Here is a 25,621-nt window from a genome sequence, read left to right as displayed (position 1 = left end):
CTCTCTTGAAGACTCTGGGGGATTATACTGAAAAAATTTACTGAAATTATACCTACTATTTTCTGTCTGATAAAATAATTAATATTGAAAACTGCAAAGCCCATGAAAAATGAGTGAGCTCAAAGGTTGCTCCTACATTGGCATATTTCATTATTATTACAGACAAACTAGGTCTTTTATTTAGTCCTACAACGGCACAAATTATTGCCTTTCTTTCTTACCATGACGTATTTGTCTCTAGCCTTGAGAAACACTTTGATGTGAACACAATCTGGATGTAAGAAATTTACCTAATAAGTGCACACCAGAAGTATTTGGAGAAAATCTATTTTTACCAAAATATTCTCAACAGAATCTTGTCAGAAATGCTTTCCAGGTCCAGAAAGTTCTGACATTCCTCATAATAACCAATTGTCCAACAGTCAGGTCAATCATCTGAGAGTGAGAAAAATTGGCTTCCAGGTTCCTGCTGTATGATTTCCAGGAGCAGCCTGTATCTGCATTTGCCGTGATCAGTTCCTATAGCAATGGATTTTTGATAATACAATAACCAAGAGTTTTCTAAAGGCAAGAATTAAAGATGGGTCTTCAATGTAGCTGCATGCTCTCACACTTCCTCAGTTGCATTTCTTCCTTTTCATTAAAAAAAAATATAATAAATAACAAACCAACAAACATACCCTCTTTTTTTCCTTCTGCATACAGAGGAAAATACCTTTTTCTATTTTTTCCTCCCACAAGGAGAATATGCTGCACTGCCTTTAGTCTGTTTTTGCAGGTTATGGGATGCAATTACCAGATCTTTGAAGTTTTCCAAGAAGTGCAACAAACTACGGAAAGACTGTTTTATTTTTTCTACATTTACTTAGAATTGAAATTATTGCTGTCTGCTGTAAACAGTTGGTAAACGTAATCCAAATGAGACAACACTTGCACCCCTTCCACCCACAGTCAAGCATACCTAGTGTTTTTCAGAAGACTTTGTAAGTGTGGGATAAGCCTCAGCTGTGAAGCAGGTTTGTTTCATGACACATTCCATCATCCTGGGTCGAAACATGGCATATGTGCCATGCTTCATCCTCAGTTCAGACTGAGGGAAGTCTGAGCAGAATATTTTCAACACCAAGTCTGTATGCCCATTTTTCCTTTCCACCAAAATGATGCTCAGAACAAGGGAAATTCAGACCAATCAGTACATAGAGGGGATGTGTAGCTGGGCAAATACAGCAAACCCATATTCACCTGCATAGAGCTTGTTGTAGACCAAATAAGACTGAACTGTTAGGAGAAGAGAATGCTTTTTTGGTTTGTAAATCCAAAGCCTACAACAGTTTTTGGGTTACATATCAAATTCTACATAATCCTGAGGATGAAGTTGTACTTGATTTAAGAGACTATTTTCAAGGTCCATGAAAAGAAAAAGAGGAAAGAGAGAAAGAGAGAAAGAAAGAAAGAAAGAAAGAAAGAAAGAAAGAAAGTTAGTTCATAGGTTGCTCCTGCATTAGCACATTAGTGCATTTGGTTATTACTATGACAAACAAGGCCCATTATCACTCTACAACTGCACAAATTATTGTCTTTCTTTCTTAACACAAGGTATTTAAAGTTATGAATTTTGCTGTAGTGCCTGGAAATAAACTCTTTATCTATCCATTTTGACTGAAATACATTGTAGTTGACACTTGATAAATACAACCTCTAAATAACAGACACATTACTTTTTTTAAACAATACCCAATTCAAAAGGGAATTTTGAATTAGACTGTGACCACATCCATATAATTGTAGAACTTACCCAGGAGTGTCTGTAGAAGTGTGACTCACTGTCTCAGTGTTAATAAGGCCAGAAGGAATGACAGTGCTCACCTAGTACGATGTCATTAAACCACAGGACTATCTGGAATATGAGAAGCCAAAAATCTATCCCATCTTGATTTTCAATTTTTGTGATAAAAAGCCTATTTCTCCAGCAATTTTTTCTAATGGTTAGTTAATTCTTTCTGTCAAATTTTTGCCTTATTATTATATTAAACTTGTTCAGCTTACTCATTTGGCCGGTGGATCCTGTCATCTGCTGGGCAGAAGAGTTCAGTATCACAGTCTGTGGTCCAGACTCAAAGCTCTGGATTTGTGCGGCTGTGATGGCACTGCTGAGTGACCCTGGGTATCACCAACTCATTATCAGCATTTCTGCCATCCCTGCTCAGGCACTGTGGAGCTGTGCCCGTGCTGGTGAGGACATTGTCCTGACCTCCCTGCTGCCAACTCGGCTCTCTGCAAAGCAGCCCCCCCTTGCTGCTCCCTGACAGAGCCTGACCATGCTGAGGGTAAGTCCCTTAAAAACAAGTCTTACTCTTCTGGCTGTGAAGGAAGTTACAGTCCAATCTTCCAGGAGATAGCCTGGATAGTGCTTTTTTCTGAGCAGAGAACAGAAATGATGTGAGAAATATCAGGTTCATACAAACTCAAACAGCTGGGAAGTTTGCCAGTGAGGAGATTTGATGAGGATAAACGACTTCTGGGTTTCTCAAAGAATACACATATATAGCCAATCAGCCTTTTCTTCTCTACTAATGGGCACATAGTCGAACAACACTCTGAGTAAGAGTACTGAAGGATAAGAAGAACATGTTCTAGAAAAAACATTAGGGCTAATGGTTTCAAAATGACAGGCTAATGGTTTCATAAGCAGAAGTGAAAAATGCCAGTTTAAATTAAAGCATCTGCACAAAGAAACTTGAGAAAGTTGAGAAACTTATGAAAGAAACTTGAGAAAGAAAGTTAGACACCAACAGAAAATTTAGAGGCAGTCAAATCATTGCACCTTACATGCCACAAGAGGGGCAGTTTTCTGTCATGGGACCCAATTAATACTGCAGATGAATTGTTACTAAGATCACCCATAACACAATTCTTACTAATTTTATTTCTCATGACCACTTAAATTAAGTAATATAATTACTCACACAGTGGAAAAATGTTGACTTCTGACAACATGCATTTCTAATTTAATCACATAGCAAAACACTTTTTTAGCACCTTAGGCTAAAAAATATATCTAAAAATATGTAGTTTTACTAATCATATAATAATTATTTGAATGTTAATAAAACATCGCTTATGCAGTTAAAATCTTACTAATCTTACTAAGTCTCACTCTTTTTAATGCTGTGTATAAAATGCTTTGCATAAAATGGAAGCAACATAACTACTCTCGCTGAGCTAGAATGTATCAGAAGTTCCCCACCCAACACTTTTGAGGAGAATATTTGGAAATTAAGACTTGGTAAAATGGGGCCTGAGTGTGCCATGTGACTACTTCATGCTTTCTCAGAGGAGTCATACTCTAAACTCTTATCAGCTGACACAACAGGACCAGTTTAGGAGCACAACAATTAGCTGCTGCTGCAGATCAATAGGAGATTGTTATCCATAACTCCCAAGGTGGGAGAAAGCATGTTCTCAGGCAATGCTGAAACATACACTTACAAAGTTACTAAGTCAAGAGTCTGTCCTGGAGGTAAATCCTATAACAGAGAATTGATTTCTTATTAGCACTACATGACTGCTTTCACTACTGAAGGATACACCAAGGCTACGACTTTCAGTAAATCCGTGGATGACTAAAAGTCTATCTCAACACAGATATTTTTTGAGTCTTTACTTTTTCTATAGTTGCTGGCATTAGATTGCAAAAATCACTTTTATGTATTGGGATAAGTAACATGCAGGTTGTGAATCAATGTCCAAGAGAGCACCAGCAAGACCATCAAAAGGAAATCCATTTACTTACGAAAAAGTGCAATCAGACAGCTGACATCAACTCACTGTTCACATCAGGAGTGTGACCTTAGAGTGAGTACCCTGCTCAGGGCCACCTATCTGCCTTGGGTTGCAGGGTGGTGCAGCCTCAGAGTGCACAAACAGTGCCTTTCAGGTGAAGCCAACCATGAAGTGGTACTTCAGGAGTCCACCAAATTCTTCCACACGCTAACAGGCTTTCTGCTCAAACAAAACCCTCCCAAAATACATTCTGTAGGGGTGTAGAATCTCCTGCATCAGCTATTTTCCTTTACAGAGCCGTTTCTATTGCACCACATTGCAAGCTAAAGCAAACATAACCTTCATTAGTGCATTCAAGATTTAAGTAAGGGAAGGATCAGGTTTTATGCAATAGATTAAGAAAATTGTTCAAGATTAAAAGAACATTGGAAAAGAAAGGAATGTCGCTTTTTTTTCTGAAAAATAATCTGATTTATAGCACTTAACTGATCATTACTAGATCACAATCAGTAACATTTCAAGGAAAAAATTATCATCTTCAAATTTTATACACAGTTAAGTTCACCCTAACCAATAATTTCAGGCTTTGTAAACTACTAGTGAAATCAACTGAGCTGTATATGCATATAAATATTTAAATTTGTAGTCAGGAATGCTTAAAGAAATTAATCAGAGGCTAAATTCTTCAACTAGGTCCTGAACAGAAAGCTTTTTCTGATAAAGCTACAAACCGAATGTCAGCATGATTAAGCATGTCTTAAACACACGAGACACTTAGCTCATTGATCATCAGAGAAAATTTTTGTTAAACAGAGCTATTCTTTTGAATAAAAATAATTTGGGAAAAATATTTTAAAAATAAATGTGTGTGGGTATTTTGAACCCTTAATGCAAAGCTTAAATTTTCAATTGACTTTCCAAGTCGAATTGTCTGAATAAGACTATACAGCCCTGCCTTTGTTGACTGTGACTTTGGTAGTAAATCAATGCACTGAAGTCTGGGGTTTGAATCTATCATTTTCTGTCCTGCAGAAAATGATTGGCACCACAAACTACAAGCTGGGAATGGCCCACTGGCTAGCTCTCACAGTGTTCAGGAAGAATGGAAGTTAACAGAGGTCAGAACAATGGCAGGATGGTTCTTAGTTTAACAAGACGGCAGGTCAAAATATCATATTTTTGGTTGTTAAATTTATGGGTATCAGCACAGCTGTCTAATAGTCATGAACTGACAAAGATCTACTGATTGTCAGGTCCCAGAACAGCAGTGCTCCAGACACTTCCCAATAACAAAACAGATTTTGAGATGTTGCGATAAAAGGCAATTCCTTTAGGACACTGGGATTTTTTTTCCTTTTTTATAGTAAATTGATTTTCAGAAATTCAGATTAGTGTCACTTTGATCTTCAGTGAAAGTGGTTGACCCTGGCTGGAATTATAATCCTGAGTAGTTAGTTCCCGGAATTCACATTCTGCAGTATCCCCCAAGAGAAATGTCAGAATTTGTACACAAAGTTGAATGGTCTCAAATATACAATGCAGTGCCCATGTCTTTGAGCAAACACTAACCTTCTGTTCCATAAGCAATGTGTTTGTAGGGATTGCTGCAAATGCCTTGTAGCTTGTCTTGATCTTGTACTGCTAAAAGGGTAAACCAGAGAGCAGGAAGAGAAGTAAAACAGGGTAGAAGAGAGAGGGGGAAGAGAGGGGAAAGGTATGACAGAATGAAATACAATTACAATCATCTTGCAGACATGTTGCAACAAAACAATGCTTACATATTTCCTAGAAAAACTATTTCTTTTTAAAAATCTAGTGTTTCTGTTGAGGCTTTAAAGTCCAGCAATGTACATGTTTTGTTCTTTGTAATGAAGTAGGACAAAGAAAATTCTCTCTACCACAGCTTCCAAAGTAAGTTTAACCACTTTCTGCTGACTACCACCATTAAATCAATATCAGGGGAGGCTGTAAGTTTTCTTCCAAGTTTTCTTGTGAATTGATATGAAAATGCACAGCTACTTCTGTCTGTCACTACATCCACCACCACAACTGTTGCTGAGTGGTGTGATCCTGAACCATGAAATCAGAGAGATTTCTGTGATTGGCTCTCATGAGACTGATTATGATCCTTAAATGCTGAATTGCTTGTTTGAGTAGCTAGATCATTTAAATCTTCATGCAGCTTTTCATCTCCTGAATAAATAACTCTACCACCCAAACAAAATAAGTGTAGAAACTTTCACACTCTAACAAAATGAACAGAACTGGCAATCTAAACCATACAATATGTATGGGTTTGGGTATGAATATTCTAAGATGAACCTCACAATTTATTATTTTCAAATAATTTATATTTTAGACTATATTTGTTTGCCCAATTATTTTTAAATTTTTAGTAATCATATTTTTTACACTTTCTTTGCAAATATAGAGGCTGAATGCAGTAATTTTTAGAAGATTGATGAGACTCTTCAATACTTATAGGAGTTCAAGAGGTACTATTCTTAATCACATGACTGCTAGAAATTTTACTATTACTATTATTAGTAATAATAATATGCTACAATGCTACATTTTTCCCTTTTAGGCAACAATCTGTCCAAAAAGTCATAAATTCACACAAAAATAGACCTTTAAGTTAGTGACTGATTATTTCTGTGACAGTCAGCCAGAAATAAGGTTATTTGTTAATCAGGTCAGGTTTTTTAATGTACCATTACCTGCAACAGTAAATACTGGTGATTATGAGATAACAGAATGTTGTACTTTGGGTCATTCTCTTGTTTACTTTTTATTTTCTTTGTATCTACTAAAGGTCTTGATGACAGCAGAGTGGGCAAAATTTTAAATCAGGTAAAAAATTTATCCACACACCTGCACCTGTCCTGAAATAGTGTAGGGCACAAGCTTTTAATTCTTTCTATACATAATATTGTTTGTTTTTGGCTTCACTCAGTCAGAAACTGGAGAATGAGTCATTTGAGAAGTCAGTAATCACAGCAATCATATTGAATGAAGAGCTTGACAAAGCAGATGAATGCAAATGCTGGAACTGAACTTTTTCCTATTTTTCAGTGGGAGGAGCTTTAGAGAATGGGATAGTAATGCAGTTCAGTCAACACTTATGCTTTTCAGAATCATAGGCATTTCTACAGAATTAATCTAATCCCAAAGTAGGCAAATGGAAAGGTAAAATAAAATCATCTTCTAAATACATCATATTCTCTCCACTAGCTGTAATAGAATCACCTAAATTGTGCTTGGATATGTAACTTTCAAATGTCAAAAGTCATGTGTGGTCAGTCCTGCCCTTTGAACATTTAGACAGTAACACTGCATAACTCCATACATATATTTATGCATATGCAAAAATTATATGGAAAAATTTAGTTATGCATAACTAAACTTATGTTTAGTTATTTTAAACTAAAATAAAATACTGATCACTGAGGTGAAAGACCAAATTCCAAACATTAAAATAAGCATATTCACAAAATGTATTCTTGTTTGATTATAACTGGAAACCAACTAAAATTGTATCACTGAACATGTGAAATACAATGTCTTCATTAGTTCCTAGGCTAGTGAAGACATATAATGAAATGTACATCATATATGAAAAGAGATTTATGATCACTTTGAGGTTAGTTGTACTATTACATAAACTAAACAAGGACATAACAGACTGTTAAAATGTAAATGTTTCTATACTGCTTTCATGTGCTTCATGACTTCCATATACTGTAGAACCTGTGAGCAATGTGCTATTTTTGCAGGTCTTGATGAGTGGAAAGTCTTTGATTTTGTTTCTCACCTATATGAATATGTTTCTTTACACATTATTTCATAGTTTTTTAAATTATTTTTACCATACCTAAATACATTTAATAATCTGTTTCATAGGAATCTAGCAGTAATTTTAAACAGCCACGGACAGTTAGGTATGCTGGCCTGCACCACAGTACAGCCAAAAGCAAACCAATTCCAACATCAGAGCTTGGGCAAATGTCAGTCTGGGGAGTTTGGGGGAAAATGTCCTAGCTTTTTTGTTCAAATGATCACCTAGGGCACCCACAGGGCACTGCAAAATCTGCTAGATATGTGCTATAAAGGCTTAAAATCAGTGTTACAAATCTTGGTATCTTAGAACTCCTGATGAATAATCTTTCCTGCTTTATGGTAGATTTTGCAGCTGTGCTGATCTCTATGTTGCTAAAGTCAGTTTATTCCCCAGCTATTTTGGGTAGATCTATATGCATTTCTGAGCTGCATTCAAAGAGGAAAAATCAAAGACTATAGAAGAATGATACCCCAGGAAACCATTTCAAAGTTTTTTCAAAATAGAAAGCTAGAAGTTGTTATTTTAACAACTGTTCCTGCAGAATTTATCTGTCCCCACTCTGTTTCACTGTCCATTTTGCTATATTAGGTCCACGAGGACATTATCTACAAAGTCTAGAGAGAAGGCTTTTATTTCTTGTGGTCACCCAAGGCTGAGGCTTCACACAGATCTGTGGATTTATGTTTATATTCACTTTGCAAAACAATCCCATTTTTACATCATTAACAAATATAAACCAAGGGATTTAAGCACATGCTTATACATACATATACAAACAGTTAAACAAATGAATAGAATCATTAACAAATATAAACCAAGGGAAAGCACATGCTTATACATACATATACAAACAGTTAAACAAATTAATAGGTTATCCTTTGCTTTGCATTATTTGGTACATGTCCAAATAATAGATATTGGTTTAATGTGTGTCTTAATGCTGCTGCAATCACTGCTGAAGCAACATTAAGGTGGAAAAATTTCACATGCCAAATTTTACACACCAAAGGCAAGCACTTCTAGATGCTGTCTTTTTCCCTTGATGTTCACTTAGCACTTTCATACATTAAAAGATTTTGTCATGTGTCAACAGTCGTCAGATAAAGCAATCTGCTTTTTGTCTAGTTATAAAGCTGAGCTGATTAGTACTAAAGAGACCTAAATGCTGCTTAGGATATTAAAGTTTTCTTTCCTCAAAACTTTCCTTCTTTTCCTCTGGAAATATACTGAGATTTGAGGCTGGAGTATCATTGGACAGCCTGCTACCATTAACACATCAGCAAAGTTCATTGAGCTATACCGTAATCTAGGGATGGAAATAAGTGAGCAGAAGGGGGGTTGAATGGACAGTATTATTAACAGTAGATGAAGTCTCTGACTCACATTTTAAAGCCATGAGAAACCTTTCTTGCCCTGAGCACCCAGCCGCATTAGGTTTAGATATTTTAGGTCTTTCACATCTCCAGCTGAGTCAGTTTTGTCTACATGATTAAAAATTAGACCGGATTAATGGTCCAAGTCTGTTATACTGGTGGACACTCTCCCAGTCTCCATGGGCAGTTTCAAAATTTCCACCATATTGCATGATAAAGCAGAATTAGTAGGAAAATGGACAGTAGGAAAGACAGAAGTATAACAACCTCTGAAAATATAAACCCAGGCAATAGCTCTGTGTCACAAGCAGAGAATTTCCTTACTGCCAGAGACCTCACAGTGCTCCATGCACTAGCTAGCAGGAACAGCAACTGTTCTGCAATCTGCAGGCTCTGTCATGTGTTACAGTTTGGTCTCAGGGGCTTTTTTCTTGGAATTTCTACAATTTCATATCTCTTTTTGTTTCATTAACTAATACTGACAGGGTGTAACAACACTGTACAGCTTTGCTTGGCACAATGGTTCCTCGTTTGGATTTTAAAAGAACCATTCATGACAATTGCTACTTTGTGCTGATTTTAAACTCTCATTTCCAATTAACATTTTTTAAGTCACCCCTGCCATGACCAAACTGTTAGGAGTACATCTGACACAACTTGATCTGGCAGACCGGGCTGTAATTTTGTGCTGTGAGGAAATAAATCAATAAACTATGATAGACTTTGTGTGATGCACAGAGCTCAGATATGAGTTGGAGGAAGGGAACACAGCACAAGGAAAGCACAGAGTACAAAGATAAGATAAAAGAGGTTGAAAAGCCTCCTGCAGCTCTGGTGCCTTCTGCAACAAACTCCTCCTTTTTGCATAGCAGCTCCTCTTGTTTTCACCTACCTGCTGCATGTTTTTGGATACCCTTCTCTTCCCTTCTCTTTCTTGAGATACACCTTTAAATCCACAGTGTGACTGGCTCCCAAGCCCTCCTGCAGCAATTGCCATCTTTGCTTATTCTCACTCTGCAATGGCTCTCCAGCCTTTGGTGGATGACAAACAGCAGGAGCATGGCTGATCTGCCAGGTGTGAGACTTTGGTATTTGCAGTAGTTTGGGCTGTAGGAAGCTTGGCTTTTCTTTCCCCCTCATCCTCTGTCTAGCACAACAAAATCAGAGGAGTACAAAAGGAAGGGAAGAAGCAGGGGACTGTCCTCATCTTCCCTTGCTGGCCCTTGGCCACAAAGTCTTTGCTCAGGGTGAGCTCATTATTGCCTCTGGGATAGTCCCAGGGTAGCTGGGGTGAGGAAAGCCTCCAGGGAAGTAAGGAGGACAGGCAGGATGGGGTGCTTGGGAATCACTTATCGGGGAACAGCTAGCTCACATCAATTAAATTAAACTGCTTCTTGCTCAGCCCTGCACCTCAGATCACCACACTTCTATTACTTTCCCTGGGAATACATAAGGATTTATTTTAGAATGGCGTGAATAGAACATGCTTCGTGGTTGATTTTTGGTACACCAGGGTTTTAGGCGAGCTTCACAAATATGTGTACTAAATGTACATCAGAGCCACTGCACACAAATCCTTCTTTAGTAATAAATCATCATACTCAGGAATAAAGTATCTTCTTTTTTATGCTAAAGGATTCCTACATCTCTTCCATAATACAGAACACAGTGCTAGCAATTGGAAGGGTAGAATTTCATTTTCACTATCTTCACTATTGATACAAAACCTGTTCCTTTTCCACATTTTTTCAAATCCCATTTATTTTACTAGTGTTCTGCAACATGGATGTGATTATTTTTCCTACAGGGACAAAGAAATATTATAAAATAAGCATGCACCAAGAGTACCTTGGGTTTGATGTTTTCATGGTCAGGAGGCAGGGAAAAAGACTGTGGTGAAGTCAGCTCTCTGGGTCTTGATGGCAGTGTGCCTGGTGACTTGTCTGAGATGGGAGATCTGCACTTTAACACTGATGCGGTGCCAGAATGCTCAGGTCTCGGAGAGGAGGAGTTAGACCTAAAATTTGCTTGCACCAACGAAGAATTCAATTGTAGTGGATGGGAATTAATATCACCAGTTTGTGGAACCAGTGGGGTAGAGTGAGGCCGTGGGAGAGACCACTGCTTTGAGATTCTAGAAGGGGTAGGAGAGGAGGCACTGATCTCCTGAACAGATGTTTGGGATGAATCTGATCTAGATCTAGAAGGTGAGCGCAAAAGACTTGGGGAAGCAGATGAGTGTTTTTCTGGGGGGGGAGACAGTGCACCACTAGGACTGGTAGAAGCAAGCAAAGGATACGACCGGCAAGTAAAGATGGGCGAGTAAGTGTGTACTCTCTGAGACTTCTGAGGTGCCTGGGACCTGGAGGCAGAACAGCCCAGCCCTTCTGGAGAAGGAGAGGTGGGGTATACAAAGGAAGGGGGAGCTGGGACACAAGGAGGATGCAGTGAAGACTGCAAATCTGGAGAGGCAACTGACCTTCTATGAGATGAGAGAGGGGTTGACAAAGAATTTCGGCAGTCTGGAGAAAGTGATTGAATGGGAGGGTGCTTTTTAGGAGAAAGGGACCTCACCTTAGGGGTGGGATGAGTCTTGGAGGATAAAGGCAGATGCTGAGCCCATCCTGAAAGCCAATAATCCTCTTTTCTGGGGGAATCTGGCCTTATAGGAGGGCTTGAAAGAGATTTTTTGGGGGTTGGGGGAGTTGTTTTGAACTTTTGATCTATTGCAAGTGTTGAGGAACTAAGGGAGCTAGGGGAAAATGTGGGACAAGAAGCAGGAGAAAGCGGCCTCCGCTGAGAGGAGCCTGATCTCAGAATAGCAGTTAGAAGAGTCAGTCTGGTTGGCAGAGGGGATTTGACCCCTGACTTGGCTAAATTTCCTCTGGATAATGTTGGTGTGCAAGGCTCATTTATACTACATATGGTTGAAGAGGACCCATAAAGAGAGGGTGGAGACAAAGGTTTAGGGCTAGGAGACAATGAATGTGTTATTATATGTACAGGGAGAGGAGACAGAGCGTTCAATTTTTTGGAAGAACTGAGGGATATAGACTGAGCTAAAGATCCCTGAATTTCAGTTGAACATGGAGGATTGGAGGAAAGGTTTGGACTCCTTGCCGGAACAGAGGATGTGGTGAAGCCTCCCATTTTGCAAACACAGTCAGGATTATAGAGACTTGGTGTTTGTAGGTTATCAGACAACCGAGGAGTGGAGTACCAACTCTTTGATGCAGAAGAGGATATTCTAGACATTGAGGGAGGTGAACTATGGGAAGCAGACTGAAAGTAGAGAGATGAGTCTTGCTTAGAAAACCTGGTTGCTGACTGCCAGTTGTTACAGGAATCTTCCAGCGAAGAGGCTTGATTCATGTTAACCATGGCACCGCATGCTACTTTCTGATTAATTGGAGAAATTAAGTGGACAGCAGGTGGTTTAGAGGAAAGATGATCAGAGGTGGAAAGAGTAGAAATTAACTGGAGAGAAAAAAAAAAAAACAAAACAGAATTGTTAAAATAGGTGGAGCTTGTGGAACTGTTAAACACCCACATTTCAGTCCTGTGGTCATGCGTACAGGGTTTCCATTAGTACTGCTGTGTGGGTTAAGAGCACAGGGCTATTTGAAGCTTGGACATAGAGCCTGATGGATAAGGTCTTTATGGGGAGGTGACTGAGGCAGACAAGCTATGTGGTACTTGGGGTTTATGACACTTCAGTTTTGTTGATGTAAACAAGGTTCAAGGCTGCAGTATGTTTTCTTTTAGGTAAAACCCAAGACAGTAGTGCCATGAGCGTCTGGAATCATGTGATGCCATCCACATTATGTAAACACAATGAAAGGTAAGAAAATTGCAATAGTGTCCAATCTCACTTTGCCAGTTCACTGGAAAGCAGCCTTTTTAAAACAGGATTCAAGTCAAGTGTTCTTTTTCTCATTCAGTAAACAACTGAACTGCCCTTCTGCAGCACTGTGATATCAGAATGAGAAATTTGCTTGGAACTATTAAAACAGACATCCAGTCTGCTTTTCCCTTCTCCTGTCATTCACAGAGCAGAGCATTTGACAGTTTGCAGGCATGTGAGAGTCCTTATCCCCTTCTTCACAGTCTTTCGATACACTAATAAAACAGTAATGAGCTCTTTCATGAGTGTCTTTTTTCTTGGGTCTATTCTAATTAGGATTTGTCAAAACCAATTAGAGCATACAAGTGTATTAGCAACCTGTTATACAGTTTCATGCTTCTAAAGAAAGAAATTCTCTCAAAATCTTTCAAGTTATTATAATGCTTAAATTAAAAACTGAGGTATACACAATATGAATAAAACATACCAGTATGAAATCATGATTAAAGTCAACTGTAAAACTAAAAGGATACAAACTGTCCCCTAACATTTGACTGAGCAATTTGAAAGCAGGGAAATGGACTCCAATTTCATCAAACTTGATGTAAATATAAGAGCACATATTTAACTGCTGTTAGATACCCTGAAAATATTATGCAGCTCTATGAAAGACTATTATACCATTCAGTTTCAACACACGACTTGCTCATGGCTGTGGCTCAGCCTATGAATTATATTTTAATACATATACCTTACCCATAATAGAGACAAATTATGATTATTATGATTATGATTATGTAATATAGTATCGATATAAACAAAACAAAAGAAAAATAAGAACAAAACAACTAATTATCAAGTGAGAACACATGCTGGAAGAAGCTGCAACAGAAGAGCAAGACTTAAAAGATTTCAAAGGCAAGAATATGCCTAAATATGGGCTAAACACACACTTCAAAATTTTATTAGCCATTATAATTTAAAATCAGTGAGCTCTTCCTGCTAAATGATACCATACAAATATCAAGCCTTTTAAACCAAAGACACTTTCTGCATAAGGTAACTTCAGAAAAGCCAGGTCAATGCTTTGATTTATAGGAAGAAACAGAAAACCTCCGAATGCCTTTACAACAACACCAACTTCCCCTATTTTTTACATGTTCTAAGGTGTACCACTTCAAAGTGCAAAGTCAATGGATGTATACAGGACAAATATTGGAATATAAAAATTAATGTTGCTTATATCCTTGTATATATTTTCCATTCAATTGACAAATTAGGACTCTTGTTGAAAATGCTGCTAATTAAGAAGAAGGAAAATACTGGAAATTGAGAATCATTTGCCAGCATTTAATCATTATGAAAAACTATTATTATATATGTCATTAAAGATAAATTTATTTAATGAGTTGAAAAGCAGTGTGGTAATAAATCTGATAATTTGGAGCAGCCTCCTGAATTTAATAATGAATTCTGGAAGCTAATCAACTACCAAAACAGAGCTGGGGTGTTTAATCTCTGTATTTCAAACTAGAATAGATAAATTTCCCTTACAAAGAAAACAGATTAAAAGAAAGTGAGGAACAAATATAAAACTTCATAATAAAAGCACATGATGTGCACTGACTTCTAATTAGTTAAAACTTAATAAGATTTATAAGCAGCTACAAAAATGTTCATAGTAGCAGATGACAAATATGCTCCTGCAAGTAGGATAAACACATTTTTGCAGTATTCTTCCAGTTTAAATACCACTGAATATTTACGTGCTGAACTAATTGAACCATTAATCAAGTCTTCAGGAATGATTTTGCTATTGCAACACAGTATTAATAACCATATCCATAGATGATCAACCTCTTCTTTACAGGATCAGGAAATCATAATCAAAGTGGCTTGGAAGTGACTTCAGAGGTCATCTAGTCCAGCCTCCTACTCAAAGCAGGGCTCTCACCAGCACCAGTGGCTCAGGTCAGCTGTGGCCATGTCTCCTCAGTCTCCAGAGCTCTGATGGAGCTCCAGCACCCCCAGGCAGCCTGTGCCAGTGCTGCACCACCTCCCACTGAAGAATCTGCTCCTGAGCTCCAGATGGGATCACCCATGCTGCAGTTTGCAGCCGTTGCTGCCTCACCTGCCCCTGCAGAGGAGAGTTTGGCTCTGTCATGTCCATAACTGCCCTGCCAGTGGTTCTGGGCAGCTCCCAGTGCCTCCTTGGCTGTCTCTTGGTGGGAGTCAACAAAGCCAGCTCCTTCAGCCTCAGCTCACATGTGCCCCAAACATATTTACACTTTTGTGCTGGACCCCTTTCCCTTCCTCACATCTCTCTTGAATTTGAGAGCTGCTGGCCATCAAACTGAGCATGGCTTTACAGTTGCAGCTTCAACAGTGCCTGGTGAGATAGAATAACTTCCCTCAATCAATGGAATTTTTTCTGTTCAGGTTGTCTACTGGATTAAACCCTTCTGTAGGTGAATTGGATTAGTGCAGAAGGAGTGACCAAAGTAGATTTGTGCTTCTTTGGTCTGTGATTCAACTGCAAGCTTTTTTCTCTTCTTCTGAGTAGCTATACATGTCCCAAAAATGTATGAAGAAAGTTGAAATAGGTGGCAAGGTTATGATGGCACAAAGGCACTCGGAAAAGATCTTGATGCCTCGTAGTTAATCATGCCAGAATTTTCAGAGCAGACATAATACTAGTATTGAGCCTTGCCCAGAAGACCTTCAGCACGTTTGAAATGGCAGAACTGAGCTGGAGATAAGGCAAATGGTCATTCTGGTGAGGTCACACTGTTCTGGAAGGGCACAAAAGATGTGATTAGTTATACCAGCAAGACCCTGAAAGATCTGCTGGTCAAACTGGAAAAGGGAAAGAGTGTGCAAACTGAGATGCCAAAAGGCAGAAATCATGCCTGAGTGAATCATGTCTTCAATTTAAACCTGATCCTGGGCCCAGTTAATCATGCTTTGACCTCAGTAGAATCTCCTTATAGACAGGAAAAAATAAGACTGCAACTACAAAGACTGCAACCTGAGAACCAGAAAGTCAGAAGGAAACACCAGAAACTGTGGAAGACTTGAAAAAAACCCTAGAGACAACACAGCAAACCAGACTGTGAGCTGAGACAGAATTAATATAAATGCTATTTAGTCCAGTTTCTCCCAACAAGGAAGGTGCATTGTCCACACAATTGCATGAGTTAGTAGGGACCCTTGAATCATTTGTCTGGAAAAGCCAAACCAGATGGCACTCAAAGGACAGAGGAACATCAAGTGACTTCAAGTAACTAAAAATCCTTCCAGTTACTGACCCCCCAGAGCAAGTCAAGAAATTTCTCCAAGTTGAGCTCATGCCCTGACATTCTCAGGGAAGCTGACATCCTCTCAAGCCAAAGGGTAAACTCCCAAAGGCAGGAGTCAGTCTGACTCTCTTGCATGGCTAGACTCTCTTTAACATAAAAAAAAAAAAAAATTAAAAAAAAAAAAAAGAACCCCAGCACAATATATAAACATTAAACTATTACAAAAAAGTTCCAAAAGTGATCAGAATAACAAGATAACAAGTTATTTTTTTCAGACTTTGAATATAGCACGGCATTTTCCAATATCAGTCAGGACCTCTATGTCTCACACAACAGAAATTTCCAATTTTTTAATGCTTTTTTGACTTTTGTTTAAACCAATTAATGAAACTAAATGAGCCCTCTGGGTCAGTTAGAGTGATCCCTTCTGCAACACAATGGTCCCCAATACTGGTCCTTGCTTTTTTCACATCTGACAGGAAACTCATTGTCTAATTATGCTTTTAAGTTAACTTAATGTTATATGCAATACCTCTTAAAAGGGACATGATACTGCCCTTATAATCCAAGAACTGAAAAGGTAGCCCATATATGGAGTCCTTTGTAAAAGGGAAATGTACCAACAGGTAAACAATGCATCTCTTTAATCTTTTCATAGTTTTTCTCTCATTTCAGAAGTGATGATCCTTCATTAGATAACAAGTCAGAAAGAGTGATGCCTAAGGAAACACCTTAGAATCAGAACAAGGTGAAAAGCAGCTTAGTAAAACCATTTTTTTAATGAAGAAATAGAGGTGGCTAAAGATAATGAGATAATGAAGACTGAGGAAGTACAGTCTTGAAAACTTGTGACTAAAGAATAATGACAAGATATGCAGTTACCCATATTACATACTGCTTCTCTTCCTGTTCAGGTGAATAGTTAGCAAAGTTGGACTTAATTTCTTGTTCTCTGCAATCTTTATCTTCTGTTACCTCACCAGCCAAATCTCTCTTTACTTCTCAAGTCACCAGAAGCTTAAGAAAGATCCAGCATAGGAACTCTTCTGTATAGTATTCCAAAATTCACCCAATTTCTGTAAAAGCTCTTTTTAAAAATACCCAAGTAAGCCTGAACGTTGCTAAAGTAAATTTGTATTTCCTCAGAACAAGTTTCTGTTACAGGCTGCTTCCTCTATGTATGCTTACCTATGCCATTAACCTTCCTCATGGAAAATTCTCAGTGACTTTACTGGGAGTTTCTCAGAAGCAACGAACATTTCATATTGCTGTGAATCCCGGAGTAGAGTGGATTTCTTATCCACAATATCTTCAATCATAAATTTATTCTTTTATGAAAAATTGGGTGGCAAAATATTTCAACACAAGATAGGAAATCCTGGAAATCATTTTCAGAAACAAAGTAGCCATGCTTAACATTTGTTTTTAAATTCTCAATGAAGAATTGAATTTTCAAGTGATGGTAACCCAGTCAAGGTCAAAGGAAATTCCTGAATTTATTTCATGTGGCACAGACATTGCTATTTTGCTAAAGGTGGAATTTTCCATTGCATATATACCCTTAAATATATATCAGTGTTCTTCCCAAGATGGGAGACATTAACTTTTCATGCAGTAGTTTGGATGGATGCATTTTGTAAATGAAATGTTTCAAAGACTCTTTTTGGAAATGCCCCAGGGAGAATTGAAAATGTAGTAAGTCAATAAATGCACCTATAAAGATCCACATTAAATAGAAGTTTCATCTTCATTAGTTCTTTGCACCTGTGCAAAGTCAGGTGTACCAACCAATAATCAGAATAATAGGATTTTTACAGCTCCTTTCTCTTGCATAAATGACTGCAAGAAGTGCTGAGGAGAAAAAATAATCTAGGTCTGGGAAGTCTGATGCTAATAATTCAAATGATCTCAAGGCTCCATTGATTTCAATGACCTTACCCAATTTAGACTAGCTAGGAATCTAACATTTCCTGATTAACTTGCTGTCATGATGAGCTGCTCTTAAAGGAAAGCATAGATCTGCCTCATCTGCTCCACACACACACCAGAATCATATGGAGAGGCAGCAAGTCAAAAGAGTTGGGCCACCTCCTTAAGGTCCAAACGTTACAGAAATGGCCAATGAAAATATTAATTAAAGAACAAATTGACCCAGCTGCTGTACAAACTGGCTCCATATCCTAAAAGATTCAGAAAGCAAAGGTTATCTCTAGAGTCTAAACAGCTCATTACCTGATGGTTTTCTGGATCAGTAGTACTGTGGGAAAGTGCAGCACCTGGAAGGTGCCCATCGCCAGGAGGTTTCCCTGCCTCGGTGCCAGGGGAAACATGGGATGTGGTCAGCAGCTGAGCACTGATGGGACTGTAGCCATTGGAAGGCTGATGAACGTTGCTTGAGGCAGCAGCTACTTCATCTTCATCACCGGAGTCCGTAATCAGGATAAACTCAGCCTTAAAAAGGTCATTCTCCTGCATTTCTCCTTTGCTTGAATTACACCCCAGGGACTGGAAAGCCGTTCGCGTGCTGCCTGCACAGACAGTGGACACACAGTCTTGTTTGGCCCCACTCTTTAAGACCAGCTCATCAGAGACTGCGTCAGACTGCAAAAGATACAAGGAAAAATATCCCAATTAACTGCATTTTATTTGTGTTCCCCAAAATGTGAAGCAATTTTGGCTTTAGGTAGTGGCTGTCTCTGCACTACCAAAAGTGCAGTAGGCAAATGAAGAATTTAGGCATGAGTACTCAGCAGAAGCCACTTCCCCAGGGAGTCCCAGCTCCGAGCCTCCAGCCAGTGCTGTGGGGGCTGCCTTCCCAGCAACTCACAGAGCAACGGGGGGCTCTGAGACAGCAGTGGCCCGAGACATGGAGCACGGGAACCGGGAAGGAGGGTGCAGCCAAGCCGAATGAGCTGTCAGACCGCACTACACCAGACACGATGGGAAGGCGCCCCGACCGCGGGATCCACGGAGAACACAATGCTCCTCAGAGGAGTCTGACAGAAAAATCTGGGACAAAACCTATACATATTAATGAGGGAACAAAGGCCCTTAAGACAAGGCGTTCTTCGAAGAGAGCAAACAGACTCGGAGGTCAGAGAGCTTTGCTGTATGTTCAAGCTTCATAGCACAGACCACAATTGTTCCTCGTATTTTCTGCAATTTCCACATCCAGTATGTCACTTCTCAAGCATGCTTTGGGTGAAAGCAGGAATAGTGCAGACTATACACGTGACACACATATCATTAAAGCATGCAGTATCGAACCTGCTATTGCAAATCATGTTTCCCTCAGAGGAGGAATCAGGTAAATGAATAAACACATTGTGTTCTGCAAGAGGAAGCATCCAGATGGGGCTCATATTTGACTGCTGCTTGAGGAACATGGTTATTACAAATTTCCACTTCACTGGCAGCTCCATGAGTCCTGGAGTTCAGTTCTTAGAAAAAATACTGGACCACAAAGGGGGATATCACCACTATGAGTTTGAGAGTGTTATTTTGATTATCTGATGTTGGTTGTCAAAACATTGTTCAGGTTCCAGACATTTTAGAAGAGGGACTAATCTGTGCTATGAAGGCCTCACAACTGCATCAACTACCAGAAAAAGTTTCCTCTGTCTATAGAGAAACACACGGGATGGATGACAGGAAGACCTGATTCTGCTTTACCCTGGGCATTAATTATAACAAAACCAAGACTGAGCAGCTGTAAATGTAACTAATGAGTTAAACCAACTGGGGATAATATTCCAGTGCATGTCTCTTCAAATACATCCATCCTTTGCGCAGACCTAACCCCTCTTTCAACAGATAGGTCACTGAAATACTGGAACACGTTCAGGTCAGAGGGCTGTGAACTACTGTGAAAAGTTTATTACATGGAAAAGCACCCAGAACTGCAGCCCCAGCAACGTCCCAGGGAAAGAGCTGTTACACAAAAGCAGAATGGCCATAAGCACTAATATTAACCTGAAGATTGTGGTAGCCTTTCGAGCAGCATGGAATAAAATAACACATTAATTGTTGTGAGGCAGGAAACAAATAAACAAAGAGCTGACTAAAGGAAGGAGAGCCAGGAATGTTGCGCTGCTGGCTTCACTGTTGCAGGAAATCACAGGGAGAAGTTTTCAAAAATCAAAAGCTCGCTTCCACTTTGATGCATTACTATGCAGCTATGAAAGGAATTGGCACCTTTCTGGAAGCCACAGCACTGGCATTTGCTGAAACCAGGATCCAGTGAACAACTCCTGGTCAATTCCCATGTGATAAAACTCCTTGCACACTACCCTTGCTGTCATAAAGGAAGGAATCCCCCTCACCTGCCATTGCATGACTGACAGAGCACAGAATTGAGATGATCAAGGGTTTCCTTCCAGTACAAATTCTGCCAAAGGCAAAGCAAACTATTGAGCAGACACTCGCCTTCTCTTGCACAGTGATTCCACATCTTGTTAATTAAACCAAGCACAAGCCAAGAAACCATTCAAGGGAAAGGGCTTCAGTTCAGCAATGCTCAGAATAAAATTTTCTTTATCTTTTGAAGAAGTGGAAAAAGTAATGCAAAAATAAATCTACCTTATTTACAATTTTTTGGTTGCTCAGATCCTTTGGTTCCTCTGGAATTGTCACAAGGAACTTAGAGATATCCACAACCTCAAAATGAGTTGGAAGCTGTCCAATGGATGGTACGAATGTGAAGGTCAATGGTTTGGTCCCAGATTCTTGAGAAGAGACCTACAAAACACAAAATTAATTCAACTTCTTTATCCAAATATAGACAATTTTTATCAGAGTTGAGATAATATGAATAACATGAAACAATGAATCTATATAACTTACATGTCTGTTTTTAACTCTACCTGTCATTGTTTTGGTAGGGTTTTTTAACTGGTTGTGTATTAAAGCCTTATTTAGCAGACAAAACACTGCCTTGGTTATACTCATCAACATTCTCTATATTCTAGTGGTATGGCTCAGCAGACAGGGGAACTTTTGTTTGATAGCTTGTTATTATTTCAATTTTCCATAACAAAATCAGGAAACCACATTTAATCCATTTCAAGGCTGTTTTTATCTTTGTTTAACTCCACTTTAGTAGAACAAAAATTCAATTATACCAGTGTATCCAGGCAAATTACAGCCCCTAGAGTATTTACTTAACAAAAACCAAATTGGAAAAACTTTTGCTCTGAAAAAAAAAGCAAAATATGTTCAAATTTCTAATGTAAATGCAGCTAATTCTGAGCAATATCAGAAATAAATTGCAATTTAAGTATCTTCTCCATTTTCTTTGGGGTTCCCAGCCACATACACCAACTAGTTTCTTGTCTGTCTGCTTATTTCTCCCTCCCTTTGTTGCCCTCTCAGTAGGACTGTGTATGTAGGGCCTGAATGCACCAAAGACAAGAGAGACTAAATGAAGGCAATTTCACCTAAATGTTCGATTTTATCACAGTGCTCTCTGATCACCTGAATCCCCTTCACAGGAGATGGAACAGGGAGAAGAAGTCCACATCATCATAAAACTCTCAGTTGCTTTGACAGATATCAGGAAGAGGAACTGCACATGTCTTCGCCAGGAAAACAGAGGGAACCACACCCCAAACCACTGAACCCAACATGCTGACTTTCCCATTACTTGTTGGCATAAAAAATTAATTTTTCTGATTCACAGCTATGAAGTACATTGATATTCCTTTGTTATATCTTATGTAATTCTTATGACTGTTGTCTTTTCAATGTCTTTTCAATGATAACTACTATGCAAATGGTTGAACTGTATTGAATCATACAGCAAAACATGATTATTGCCTCAGCTTCTTTTTTTTTTTTTTTTGCTTGCTTGCTTGTTTAAAGTGAAACAAATTGAAGAGCTATGACTCTCATTATGCTTCTTTGTAATTTGCATCCATAAGTAAATAGCAATTATGGAACAGAGTAGAATTATGGTTTACATTACTTGATCGTCTTGTGGCTGGAACATTAAAATGATGGACACAGATTTCCAGTTTTAAAAAACTCTAGGCAAATATTAGTTACCTCTACTAACAGCTGTCTCCTGGAGTGCTTGGGCAAAACAGAGGCAGGTTATATGTAGAAATGCTGCCAGCTGCTCTTTCCTCTACAGTTTGGAACAACTGTGCTCTCTCAGACACATCCAGGTGTGCAGGTACAAGGTACTCTCCTACTTTTACTTCCCCCTCCACTTCACACAAGTGACCAAGCACCAGAATATATAATGCATGGCCTGAATCAACAGTGAAAGAATAACAGCTAAATGCTGCACCATGCCAGGAGCTCGGGTTGTTATTTGACGTGAAGGAGAAACAACAGCTCTGTCCTTCTCTCAGGAGCTAAGGTACTTGAGTCTGACCATTGCTTTTCATAACAGACCAACACAATTTTTAAATATTATTAGCCAGCACAATAAACCCTTGGTCCTTGTGCCTGATGAAAGCCAGCTGAGTACCATCAGTACTGAAGGACGCGCTGGCAGGCGAGCGGCTGCCAGTCCCCACGGCACAGCCCAGGATGCAGCTCCAGCCCAGCCCCTGCTGCACCCAAAGGGCCTTCAAGGGGCAGGAGCACCACATCAGCATCAGTGATTTCTGCACAGCTGACACAATTCACTGCAGTCTCACACCCTGCCTGGGTCTACACTAAAATCAGCTCGAGATGTCCTGTGCTTTCCAAGACCTGTCGTTTTGCTTTCATCTTCTCTCTCTAATTAGGAAGCGCAGCTGATGACTTTGACTACCTTGGTTGTTTTTAAAAACATTTTCCCCCTCTACCTCACCCTCTAGTCATGCTCTTGTTTTGACACTTGACAGCAGCTGTTCTGTATCACTGGATATTCTTGAGTCAGAGGGCAAAATATTCCTTAGAAAAAGGAAGAGAGGGAATAAGAGTGCAAATAGCAAGCCCAAACAAAAAACAGATTTATGGCAAATTCCAATATAATGTGTCAACATTGCTAAACTCCCACTATTTTATCTGCATATTTGTAACAAGGAAATACAAACACAAAATTAGACTAGAGGCTCCAGGCTGTTGCACAGTAATGGAGATATCTTGATATCACCTTATTTTGTATGTCTTACCCTGCACTTCCAGTTTTATTGCTTTGGTGGAAAAATTACAGAACACGCAAAGAAAACCTTGCTGTCTTTGGCCTAAAGACATTGTGGAAATAATTACCAAAATTGCTTGCAAGCTAAAACTATGATTGGAAAATACATAAAAATAGACAAACAAGTGGGTTTTTTTTGTTTTTTTTTTTGTCAGGTGGGAGATGCCATTAAATCACGGCATTATTTATATTCCCCTAGCGTATATTATTTTAGAATTTAGAAAGCATACACAAGCAAATACAATTACTGCACTTCAGACAGTTTCAAGTTGCTAGATACTGCACTAAGCAGTGACAGGACTGTGCTCCTCTTAGTTTCACTCACAGCAATTGAGAAACAGGTACTTCCAGCTGGTAAAACTGGTCATGCAATCTAAGCTGCTTCACAGAAACCTAGACAAGCAAATATCACATGACTAGCCAGAAAACACAAGCATTGCCAATGAGGGAAAACAAAAGAGAAATATTTGTTACTTTAAATTATTTTTAAGTGCTTGCTTTCATTTTATATATTTTTTTTAAAAATAAGTAAAAATACTTTGACATTCTAAAATTTAAATTTTCATTTAACAATGCAAAGCAGAGGAACTGTTGCGTACTACTTCCTTCTTTAAGGTAGGAAAAAGATTTTTGCACCTTTTTTATATACTCCTCTCATTTACCATCTCTCTCTCTGGCTGATGTTTCTAACCTTGAAGAACTGAAAAGAAATGAACAGGCTGGATGGGCTTCCAGCACTTCATCACATCTATTAATAGCCACTCTGATGTGTAGAGGTAAACAATAAAGAAAAAAAGCTTAAAATTCAAATATCTATTAAAAAATATATTAAACTTCTTATCATCTTGTCTTTGTAATCAGTAGTAACAGAAGAGGTAATTCAATATCATACATTCCCTGCTGCTGGAATTCACTTGAATCAACACAGTTACAGTGGCAGAAAAATACCAAACATGGCATCTATTGAATTCAATACTAAGGAATAAGGAATTCTGGTTTATATTATATAATCAATCTTATGCACATGAAATAACAGATTGTTTATAACTGCAGTCTTCACATTAATTCATTTTTTGAAGAAGACAAATTATAGACTTTAATATAAATAACCTTTGAATATCCATTGGTGTCTATTGACAGCTGCATAATATATTGCCAAAAAGCTTCAAAATGAAAAATTTATTCTAGATGACTTCCATGAGCTCCTATGTCATCAATTTACAAACAGGTTTGTTGCATAATTAATACCATCAATTTACAGCTGCCCTGGGGATAGTAACTTAAATTATATTAATTACTGTTTTCATTATCACAGCTTCTGAAGTCTTAGTTGTAGAGCCCATTTTTATTGTCTTGGTTACCTTATGAACACAAACAAACACTTCTATTTAATCTCTCATATGCTCTATATGCACTCAGCATACTGCCTATTTTGTAATTTAAATAGAGGTTCTATTGTCAATGACTGCTTCTCAGGACTTCCTTCTGGAATACAGATTGCTAAAGTGAAATTCAATATGCTGGTTCACGTTACCATTTCTTCCACTGATTTGTTAATGTAAGTCATTCCATTAATAAAACAACACCCCGAGAAAACCTCATTCTAGAAACATCCAGTTCTTCCTTTGAAGATATTTATTTGTTTAAAGGACAGAAAAGGAATTTATGAGTAAATAATAGCAAAATAACAAGTGTGTACATCATGGAATAGAAACATGTTGACTGATGCACTGTTTTGGTCAGAGCACAAATTCACATGCCCACAATTCCTGGGTGATAAACATAGCTCTGACACTCAGAGAGAGCACAGCTAACACCATTCACCCAGCTAGGGAGAGGGGCCATCCAAAAACACAGCCTGAGTTCTGTAATCTCTCCTTAAACTCCTTTTCTATGTTCAGACTTAAGTCAAAGACGAAGAGACATTGCCTTCTCCTCGAGACAGAAAAACCCAGTCAGAATGAATTATCAGTGAATGAGGTGTAAGAATCTTCAGCCTATCTTCATATCCTGACTCATTATAGCTATCACCTAATGTGGATTAGCTGTTTATTGTGTAATATGAGCTCTGGCTTTTCTAAAACCTTTTACAAACAGCAGCAGATAATCATCTGAACACCAACTTTCTCTCTGTGAAACTTCAGAGGAAAAAGCTAAACCCATTCCAAAAGTCCAGAGTGAAATTATAGTCAAGATGAAGTTTGTTCCAAAGTTACCAAGGATAACTGTGGTCCAGAAGCTTCCCCAAGCTTTATGATGTGCCCATTTTATCACCTTCAGCAAATCATTTGTGCTTCTTTCATTACATCAACACACACTCAAATGCAGACAAGTATTTTTTGAAAATTA

General features: G+C 38.6%; 1 protein-coding gene across 11 annotated transcripts in view; it reads right to left on the bottom strand.

The window, feature by feature from the left end:
• LOC121358864 (muscular LMNA interacting protein) overlaps positions 1-25,621 on the bottom strand; it is a 102,930-nt gene that overhangs the window by 41,283 nt on the left and 36,026 nt on the right. For 8 of the 11 annotated variants that reach the window (XM_041477396.1, XM_041477397.1, XM_041477402.1 and 5 more), the window contains exons 2-5: positions 20,719-20,877; positions 18,373-18,741; positions 10,846-12,474; positions 5,353-5,424 (exon numbers count right to left, since the gene is read on the bottom strand). In XM_041477396.1, coding sequence (XP_041333330.1) covers positions 5,353-5,424; positions 10,846-12,474; positions 18,373-18,741; positions 20,719-20,877 — 2,229 coding nt within the window. The remainder of the gene's footprint in view (positions 1-5,352; positions 5,425-10,845; positions 12,475-18,372; positions 18,742-20,718; positions 20,878-25,621) is intronic. The other 3 variants (XM_041477398.1, XM_041477403.1, XM_041477406.1) reach the window with 3 other exon arrangements.

This window comes from Pyrgilauda ruficollis, unplaced genomic scaffold (genome assembly GCF_017590135.1).
Source record: "Pyrgilauda ruficollis isolate IOZ18807 unplaced genomic scaffold, ASM1759013v1 scaffold40, whole genome shotgun sequence".
NCBI lineage: Eukaryota > Metazoa > Chordata > Aves > Passeriformes > Passeridae > Pyrgilauda > Pyrgilauda ruficollis.
Note: the sequence above shows the minus strand (reverse complement) of the source record. Positions and strands in the feature narration are given on the sequence as shown.